The sequence below is a fragment of the Bos indicus x Bos taurus genome, chromosome 18 (genome assembly GCF_003369695.1).
Source record: "Bos indicus x Bos taurus breed Angus x Brahman F1 hybrid chromosome 18, Bos_hybrid_MaternalHap_v2.0, whole genome shotgun sequence".
Taxonomy (NCBI): Eukaryota; Metazoa; Chordata; class Mammalia; order Artiodactyla; family Bovidae; genus Bos; species Bos indicus x Bos taurus.
In genome coordinates, this window is record NC_040093.1 from 14,564,443 (window position 1) to 14,574,682 (window position 10,240).

The following is a 10,240-nucleotide window of genomic DNA, read 5'->3' on the forward strand; positions in this document are numbered from 1 at the left end:
AGTCCCTGCCTCATCTTCCCCAGCTTAGCTCAACCTCAGGACCCCAAATGATAGTTTTGTTTTGTTTTGCCACACAGCGTGGCTTGTGGGATCTTAGTTCCCAACTAGGGATCGAACCTGTGCCCCCTGCAGAGGAAGCATAGAGTCTTAACCACTAGACCTCCAAGGGAAGTCGCTTGGGGATATTCCTGACATTCATACCTGACCTTCTCCCTCCCTTGCTCAAGAGCCTTCCATAGTTTCACATTGCCTTAAGCTATAGTTCAAAACCTCCGCTTGGCTCCCAGGTCCTGCCTGATCCGGCCCCTGCCATCCTCCCCACCGTCATCTCCTTTGTCTCTCCCCTCTCCCCACCCACAGCCATGCCTCGTCATTGAGCAAGTCCTACCTCAGGGCCTTTGCACTTGTAATTCCCTCTGGCCGGAATACTCTTTCCCCAGACCTCTGAAGGGCAAGCTCCTCCTCATTGCCCAGCAAGTCCCTGCCCCTCCACTCTAATGGAGCCCTGCCTTCCACAATTACCCTCTAGTCACATCCAGTCTCCTGTTTCATAGTCTTGGCTGTCTGAGAGCTTCCTAATGGTTGGTTGTTTGGTTCATGAATATGAGTCCCAAGAAGGCAGGGCCTCAACTGTGATGCTGTTGTTTCTTCAGCATTTAAGCCAGCATGTCTAGTAGAAACAGGATAGGAGCTACAGATGTAATGTTGCATTATGTACCTAATCATATATATATATATATTTTGGCCATGCTGTCTGTGTGGTATGGGGGATCTTAGTTCCTCGACCAGGGATCAAACCCCAGCCTCCGCAGTGAGAGTGCCAAGTCCTAACCACTGGACCACCAGGGAATTCCCTCACATTTTAAAAAGTAAAGAAAAAAGTGAAAATACTAATTTACCCTAACATATCCAACCCTAGCATATCCAACAGATAGCCAACATATCCATCAGCTTCCCAGGTGGCTTAGTGGTAAAGGATCCGCCTGTAGTGCAGGAGACTCCAGTTCGAATCCTGGGTTGGGAAGATCCCCTGGAGAAGGAAATGGCAACTCACTCTAGTATTCTTACCTGGAGAATCCCATAGATAGAAGAGCCTGGTGGGCCACAGTCCATAGGGATCGCAAGAGTTGGACATGATTTAGTGACTAAACAACAACATCTGATAGATTATCCTTCCAGCACATAACCAATATAAAAATTATTAATGAGATATTTTACACTCTTTTCCTACTAAGTCTTTGAAATCTGGTGTGTATTTTATACGTACAGCGCGTCTCAATCCGGATCAGCCATGTTTCAAGTAGCTAGTAGCCATATATGGCTATGAAGTCGCTCAGTCGTGTCCGACTCTCTTGCAGCCCCATGGACTATAGTCCGCCAGGCTCCTCCGTCCATGGGATTTCCCAGGCAAGGATACTGGAGTGGTTGCCATTTCCTTCTCCAGGGGATCTTCCCGACCCAGGAATGGAACCCAGGTCTCCCGCACTGTGGGCAGACTCCTTACCGTCTGAGCCACCGGGGAAACCCGCCATACGTGGCTGATGGCCACCATATGTGACAGAATTCCAGAACAATACTGGACGCTCAGTGAGCCCTCAATAAACACCTACTGAAAAGAACAGTGAACTAGTGGGTTTTGATGAGACCGGAGGGTGGGGAGGCCAGCCTCAACTGGCCGTGTGGGGCACCGTGCCCCTGCTAGGTCACTTCGCCCGCGGCTCTTGCTGTGGCCGGCTCTGTGTCCCTCCGAGCTCACGGAAACGTCGCCTCCTCAGCGAGCCCCCTCTGAAGTGGCTCTTCGGGCCCTATCTGCCACCTCACTTGTCGTCACACCTGCCACCTGCTTTCCCTACCGCCTGCCTTTCTGTTTAGTCGGTGGTTGTACCACACAGTGGCCTTCACGCCACAGCGAAGAGCCGAGGGTGCCTCTCTCACCTCACTCAGGAGAACCAACGCCTCTTCCCCGCCAAAGGGGGGTCAGTTCACCCACCCGCCCTCCCCGTCTGCTCCAGCCATACAGGCCTCCTCACTGTTCCTGCCGCCAGGCCCACTGCTGTCTCCCGGCATTTCACCTACTCTTTCCTCTCACCAGAACATTCTCCCTCTGGGAGGGAGGGGTCTGTGGCTGCTCCTGCTCTCACTTTATGATTATTTCGGGGCTTCTCTGATAGCTCAGTTGGTAAAGAACCCACCTGCAATGCAGGAGACCTGGGGTGGATCCCTGGGTTGGGAAGACCTCCTGGAGAAGGGAAAGGCTACCCACTCCAGTATTCTGGCCTGGAGAATTCCATGGCCTATATAGTCCATGGGGTCGCAAAGAGTCGGACACGACTGAGCGACTTTCACTCGCTTCACAAACTAAAGCTGATTAGCTACCAATTAATATCTAAGTGTGAAAGCTAGTAGGTCTTTGTTCAAAAAAAAATTTATTTTCCATACCACATGGCTTATGCGATCTTAATTCCCTGACCAGGGATTGACCCTTGGTCCCTAGCAGTGAGAGCATGGAGTCCTAACCACCGGGCCACCCGGGGAATTCCCTCCCTCACTCAATTTTTTAAAATTGTTTGGCTGTACTGGGTCTTCCTTGCTGTGCAGGGGCAGGGGCGGGGGGCTTCTCTTGTTTCAGGGTGGGGGCTCTAGGTACGTGGGCTCAGTAGTTGTGGCGCATGGGCTTAGCTGGCCCGCAATGTGGAATCTTCCTGGTGTAGGGATCAAACCTGTGCTCCCTGGATTGGCAGGCAGATTCTTAATCACTGGAACCACCAGGGAAGTCTGCCTCACTCAATTTAAGTCTTCACTGAACATCACCTCAGGGAAGCTTCTTTCACCTATCACTCATTTCCAGAACTTTCTCTGTGAGGAGTTGACATGGCGCTGGCCACCCTTCGAGAGGCGTGCTTGTGCAGTGGCCCTTGTCTGCCTCTGGGAACCTGGATTTCAGCAGGGTTCTTGCTGCTCCCCGAAAGAATGGCTCTTGCGTCTGCACTGTGGAAACCACGTTGTTTATGCTGAAGACCTGCTTTCTTTCTGGGTACTGAGTCTGTGGTGAACTCTGCAGACAGCATTTCACTGTTGCGTGACTGCACCCAGCCTGGTGGCCCCACTGGGAGAGGGCTCTGGGAAGCTTGTGTCTGGTTTCTTCTGGACTTAGCCCCACATGCCTTTTTCCTTTGCTGATTTTGCTTCATAGGTGACAGTGCCTGCAATGCGGGAGAACTGGGTTCAATCCCTTTATCGGGAAGATTCCCTGGAGAAGCGCATGGCAACCCACTGAAGTGATCTTGTCTGGAGAATTCCATGGACAGAGGAGCCTGGTGGGCTACAGTTCATGGGGTCACAAAGTGTCGGACACGACTATGCGACATTTTGCTTCATAACCTTTCATGATAATAAATTGCAGCTGGTGCCAGATGAATACGGCTGGTGCCTGAGTCCTGAGTCCTCCTAGCAAATCCTGAAACATGGGGGTGATCTCAGGGGCCCTGACATACTCTTTTCTCCTCCTTAGAACTTGTTGCCACTGACCATCCTATCATATTTGCTATTTATCTTGCTTATTGTCCATTCCCCACCCCCACCTCCACCCATGGCCCACCCCCACCTTCTTGGTCTCTGCAGGAGCCCAGCATCACTGACACAGACCCACAGAAGAGGGAGAATATTTGCTGAACAACTGTAACAGTTTTATTTCCAAAGGTGGAGTCCCTCCCTGGTCTTGATGTGGGAAGGGGGCCTTTGGCCAGAGCTGCAGAGCTGAGTGGGACCGGGTGAACAGGGGCAGCTAGCTCGGGAGGCTGGTGGGCCCACGAAGCCACATCACACGGGTTCCATCTGCAGCTCCTCCCCGTCCACAGCCTCTATCTGGTGGAAGGCGGCGTGGGAGCCGATGACTACGAGAGTGGCTCCTGCAGGAAAATGGGCAGTTCAGGGCCTGGTGGCCTCACCTGGCCCCCACTGCCCACAGTGCTGCCCAGACCCTGTACTCACCCAGGACCCAGAAGACAGCGGAGCCTGCGCCAGCCAGCCAGAAGAAGGGAAAGGAGACGCCCCCAGCCAGAGCATACTGATGGGCAGGGCTCACCTCACGGCCTGCGGGGCAGAGGGCATTGTGCCTCCTCCCAGAGTAACCCCTGATGCTCCCCCAAAACTCACAAGCCCTGGGAGCCTCAGGGTCTAATCTAAACTTGTGCCAAGGCCCTCCAGCCCTTGGCCCCACCCACTGACCGTGGGAACACAGAGTGCCTTCCTCAGCCCCCTGCCCTCTGCCCTTCAACCCCACTTCTGCTAGGAAGCTCCCAGCCTCCCTCTCCTGACTAGTTCTCCTGCTCCAACCTGCACTCGCGCAGATCTGGAACCTTCAACTGGCAGCCTAAGAGCCAAATCTGACCTGGGGATGTGTCTTTTGAGTCTGCACATTATTCCATCAGAATTTGGTTTGTGGCTGCTGGAAAAACTGGATAATTTCATGTAACAATAGGCCGGCCCTCTGCATCCACGGATGGAAACCCGTGGATCATTGTACTACATCATTTTTCATAAAGGACTTGAGCATCGGTGGACTTTGCCATCCATGCGGGCTCCTGGAACAATCCCCTATGGACACCAAGGGGCAGCTGTACAGATGTCTGGCTTCTCGTGGTGGATTGGAAGGTCGGAACTGCAGGTACTGGTGGCAGCAGTGGCTGAAGCCAAGTCGTGTCTATACTCCAAGCGCTCCCTCCATACCCTGGGCTAGCCCGATGCGCCCTCCACCCAGCCCACCTTTGTCATGTATAGGACCGGCAGGCTTCTGAAGCATTCTGTCTTAGGTCTACCTGTTCATCTGAGCCCAATTCCCCCTTATCCCCAGTCCAAAGCCCTTGAGCATCCCCTAGCTGGGAACTCAGGGCCCTCTGTTTTATTTTTAAATCTTCTGCCAGCACCTTACATAATGTGTGACTTAGTTCCCTGATGGGGGATGGAACCCATGCCCCCTGCGTTGGAAGCATGGTCTTAACCACTGAACCACCAGGGAAGTCCTCAGGCCTGTCTTTCTTCTCAGTGGTGTTTCCGGTGTCAGTCTGGGACCACGTGAGCCACAGGGCTCAGCTTCCCTCTCTGAGAAATCCCAAGATTTCCACTTCCACCCCAGGAAGCAGGAAAGGGGGAGCACGGATATAGGCCAGTGAGAAGTCGCCACCTGGTGGCCGATGTGGGTACGTGCAGCTGACGTTTTTGGCAGGAGGTCAGGCAGGAGGGAGAGGGAAAGAATAGGTTTAAGGAGTCAGGAGGAGGTGGATTCTGGGGTATCTTCTGGACTTGGGGGATAGCAACTTGCGGGGGCTGTGAGTGGGTGGGAGCATAACGTGTGTCTGAGACTTTAAGGGACCGAGTTTGGGGAAATCTAGTGTAGATAGAGGCTTGGGCAGACGTGGGTTCAAAAGGACTTGGGTTTGATGTCAAAAGGTTTGCGTTCCAAGAGACCAGGATGTGAACAGTCTGGGCAAGGGATTTCTCACCGAACAGCACAAACTTGGACTGCAACGTGCGCAGATAGAGGATGTAGCAGGCACCAAAGAAGACAGCCAGAGCCACCAGCAGCATGGGAGACGTCGCCCTGGAAGGGGAAGGGAGCCATGCGTCAGGGAGCTGGGGCTAGGCCAGACAAGGAGGCCCTGACCTTCCCATCGGCGGATGGCAGGCGATCTGCTTGGGGCCGAGGAAATCACATTTGGTCACACTGAATCCTGGCCAGATTGATGGGGGGACTAGGGACCTGGCCCTTCGGTGAAAACTTCCGGCGGAACTATCCCATGGGAATGGGGCCCGGGCAGTGAGAGGTGCGGCCGGATGCTGAGGGCGGGGTAGGCCAGCGCGGGCCACGCAGCCTGGTGGGGGTGGGGACGGGGGCGCGGACTGGCCGAAGAGGCACTCACACACAGTACAGGATGAGGCCCAGAAACACGAACACATAGTTGCTCTGGTAGTACTCCACGTTGCGTACGAGGCGCTGGCACAGCTCGCCCAGGTTGCGGGGCCGCGAGAAGCGCCGCTGGTCCACGAAGGAGCCCCAGGACCGGATGGTCGCACGGCGCCGCTCCAGCCACTCGCGGCCCGCGCCAGATGGAATCAGTTTCGGCAGCAGGGTCCTGATGGGTGAGGGGTCACGTCAGCGATCGACCGACCGGGATGGAGTCCGGACCCTCCAGCAAGAAGAGGACCGAGGGGGGCCGGACTCCGGGGTTCTGGGGTGGATAATGGTCCCAGGCTCCTGGATCTCAGGGGAGAAAGGGGCTGAGGGCCCAGACTCCCCGAAGAGGACAACAGAGGCCCAAGCTCTTAGGTCTAGAGGCCAGGATTCCTAGGACCCCCAGGGGGAAGGGGTCGGGGGACCAGGACTCCCGGGTCTCGGTTGCTCACGCGGCGCTCAGTCCTTCCGCCTCGGCATCCTTCTGCTGGTCCTTCTCGACCGCCATGTCTATGTTGTCTGGGAAAGAACTGAGGAGCCCAGGGCTCTGCAGACCCCGCGGGCCCCGCCCGAGCCCGGCCTCACCCAGCAGAGCTATAGCGGACGTGTAGCCGTTCTGGAGCCGCTGGGGAACTGTAGTTCTGCTGCCGAGCATTGTGGGAGTTGTAGTCCTGATGGTGCCGGGGTGAATGGGCACCATGATGGTGGCATGACTCGCGAAGCACTTTGGGAGTTGTAGTCGTGTAAAATAACCCAGAGCCCCTCTTGGCATTGTGGGAATTGTAGTTTCCGGATTAGGACGCGTGGAGTCGGGGAAGGTGAGTTGTCAGGAGTCAGGGCGTTAGGCAAGCTCTAAAGGCAAGAAGACGCTGTGTACTCCCCCGTGCAGGCTACAATTGGGACCGTGTAGAGCTGTCGTTCTGTCTCTAGGAGGTATTAAAAAAACACTTGATAAAACACTCAGATGTTCTGATTCAGCAGATCTAGGGCGAGACCCTTCATCTGCGTTTCTAACAATTTTCTAGGTGATGTTGATGCTTCTGGTCCATGGCCCACATTTTGAAAAGCGAGACTGTAAAGAATTCGTGGGAGTCTATTCCTTCCTTCTTTAACAGGCTAGTGATGGGGCCATGGTTGCTGGAGGGGGTGTCTAAGGTGGGGAGCAAAGCTCCAGCCCCACCCTTGGGCTCCCAAGGATGAATGGGTTAGGATTAGGGACCTTGGTTAGGGTGAAGGGAAGTGGAGGGAAAGGTTGAGATTTTATTTTTTCATTTATCATTTTTTTGTCCAGTTTTATCGAAGGGGTGAGAATTTTTTAAAGATGTAGATGTCATAACTAAGAGCTGGGATTCTGGGGTCAGAGGTCAAACTTCAAGCTGTGTTGAGCTCATCACCTCCCTGAACCTCAGTGTCTTCATCTGGACAGTGAAGATCCTGGGAGTACCACACTCATGGGATTGAGATTGGGTTGAATGATCCATGTAAAGTGCTTGAAAGAGTCTTGATATTCCATAACTTTGATAAACAGTAGTCCATTGCCACTACATTATCATGGCTGTTATAATTATTTCTAGAGTTCAGCCTTCTCAAAAAATTAAAAAAAAATTTTTTTTTGTTTATTTTTGGCTACATCAAGTCTTAGTTACAACACATGGTGCTTAGTTGGTTTGTGGCATGTGGGACCTTGGTTCCCAGACCAGGGATCGAACCCAGGTCCCCTGCATTGCAAGGTGGATTCTTAAGCACTATATCACCAGGGAAGTCCCAGCCTTCTCATTGGCCCCTTGGATGTCCCAAAGAGTGGCTGGTGTCTGAGACATGGGCCTTTCTTTCCCCTGGTTCCCAGAATCTTAGCTCTCTCAGTCTTCTCCCCTGCCGCAGGGTGAGTTGTAGAAAACCAGCCGGCATTCTAAGCAGGTGCACCAGAATGGCCTCAAGAAGTGTATAGAAGTTTCGGGAAGCCGAAACTTCTTCTTACACAGACTGAGAACCTCATTTTCCGAGGCTGGGTGCGGCTAAAGGAGAACACCCAATGAAATATTTGGTGGCTCAGACGGTAAAGAATCTGCCTGCAATGCAGGAGACCCAGGTTTGATCCCTGGGTCGGGAAGATCTCCTGGAGATGGGAATGGCTACCCACTCTAGTTTTCTTGCCTGGAGAATTCCATGGACAGAGGATCCTTACAGGCTACAGTCCATGGGGTCGAGTGAGCAAATGACATTTTCACTTTTCCTCTTTGACAGCCCCAGGCTTTTAGTAGAAGCTTGTTCAGGTTTCCCACTTGGGCCGAGCTGGGCTTCAGGAAATTGGGGTAGGAGGTTTCCTGTGAGTCCACAGTTAGTCCAAAGCATTAATAGGGGAGCAGCCACCTAATTTCAAAGTAATGGGAGCAGTGGAGGTAACTGGAAGAGCCCCCAAGCAAAACATGAGTCTTGAAGAGCAGACGGTAGGAGGCAGAGACCCAGCTGCCTTCTTCCAGGGCCAACTTTGGGGAAATGGGATTTGACTTTTATTATGAGAGCTCTGGGGCTTCCTCATACAACACAAATAAAAGTCATTTCACTCATAACTCATGTTTGTGTTCCTGTGAGTACTTGCTCTGAGCAGAGGACATAATAAGCAAAGGCCTGGAGGTGTCAAAAAGCATGGGCTGCGGACGGTGGGGTCGAGAGGCAAGGACATTATGGGGAGGGACCCTCTGAGTGCGGCAGGGTGGGACTTGACATAAGGGCAATGGGAGGGAGGAGCCCCTTGAAACAGGGATTGTGGGAGGAAGCCCTAAGGCGGAGATACTGTGAGAGATAGGAAGATTCCTGAGACAGGGGGGTGAGGGGAGACCAGGGAAAAGGGGCCTATGGCAAGCGAGCCATGAATTAGGGGGATGGCTGGAGATAAGGGGGTCCCTCCAGCCTGAGGCCACCTTCCTGCCTCTTGGATCCCTGGAAGAAATGGAGCTGGGAGGATAGGAAGATAGACAATTGGAAACCTGGGTTATGTATTTGCTGTGTGACCTCAAGGAAGTCCCTGCCCTCTCTAGACCTCAGATTGCCCACCTGTCTATGGGAGTATTCCTTTCCCTGTATCCGGTGAATAAAGTAGGTTCTCTGGCCTCCCTAGGGGAGGTCCGGGCTCATAACACTTACCAGGACCAGGCTCTGCCCTGGGCACCACAGGCGGTGTCTGGCATCATGACCCCTGCCCTCAGACTGTCCCCTGCAGATTAAGGCACTCTTCCTCAGCACTGTCTTGTGTGGTGGGCACGTGCACACACTCACACTCATGTGGACTCTCAGCATCCCAGACATTTGAGCTGGGAGGCAGGTAGGCCAAGGACCAGCCCCAGGCCTTCCTCTCACTGCCATCTCTGTTAGAAAGGCTGCCTCAAGGGAAGTGGTAGGGCTGCCCAACCAGAAGGGCTAAAATTCAAAAGACTGACAATAGCAAGTGTTGACAAGGATGTGGAGCAACTGGAAATGTGATACATTGTGGCAATGCCAATGACACAAGAGCTTTGGAAAGGGCCTGGCTATTTCTATGAAAGGTAAACACAGTCTATCCCCAATCAGCAATTCCATTTCTAGGCATGTGCCCAACAGAGATGCCCACATGTGTCATCAGAGGATGTTACTAGAATGTTCCTAGAGGCTCCCAAAAGGGAAACAACAACTCCATCAACAGGAGAGTGGGTTGACAAATAGCATAACAGTCACACAGTGGGAAACCCTGCGATGAAAAAGTGTTGGCTACCAATACCTGAGACACCATGGATGACCCTCATAGACCTGATGTTGAGGATAAGAAGGACCTGCGACAGCAGCACACCAGAAGATTTCATTCTACAGAGTCCAAGAACAGGCACAACCAAAAGGTGGTAACAGAAAGCAGATCAATGGTTGCCTGTGGAGGGGCTGCTGACTGGGAAGGGGCAATGAAGGGACTTTCTGGGTAGATGTAAATGTTCTACAGCTCAGTATGGATGGTGGCTATGTGGATATAATTATTTAAACCATTGAGCTATGCGTTTGAGATCTGTGCAAGTCACAGATGGAAGCTTATCTCAACAAGAGAAGAACATGGTGACTTAGAGCTTGGACATCCTAGGTTATCCAGATTTGTCCCCTCGCAGCTGTGTGACCTCGAGCAGGTTACTTTCCCTCTCTGTGCCTTGTGAGGATTAAGTGAACTAATACAGGTAGAATGTTTAGAAGAGGGCGGAGCACAGAGTGGGAGCTCAGTGAACCATTGTATCATCATGGCCCCCCAGGGTCTTCTCCAATATGAGAGGATCC

At 52.9% G+C, this 10,240-nt stretch overlaps 1 protein-coding gene across 2 annotated transcripts; it reads right to left on the reverse strand.

Annotated features, from left to right (window-relative positions):
• Nucleotides 1-3,664: 3,664 nt before the first annotated feature.
• On the reverse strand, nucleotides 3,665-6,666 carry RABAC1 (Rab acceptor 1). Of its 2 annotated transcripts, XM_027515649.1 has the most exons (5): nucleotides 6,403-6,666; nucleotides 5,919-6,131; nucleotides 5,502-5,599; nucleotides 3,991-4,092; nucleotides 3,665-3,908 (listed from the first exon to the last, which is right to left on the reverse strand). In XM_027515649.1, exons 1-5 carry the CDS (start codon nucleotides 6,648-6,650, stop codon nucleotides 3,820-3,822), a joined length of 750 nt encoding a protein of 249 aa, XP_027371450.1. In that variant the 5' UTR covers nucleotides 6,651-6,666; the 3' UTR covers nucleotides 3,665-3,819. The 2 variants fall into 2 exon arrangements, 1 of the variants encoding a protein (XP_027371450.1); XR_003506489.1 differs by having other exon boundaries at nucleotides 3,991-5,599; nucleotides 6,403-6,596.
• Nucleotides 6,667-10,240: the final 3,574 nt, after the last annotated feature.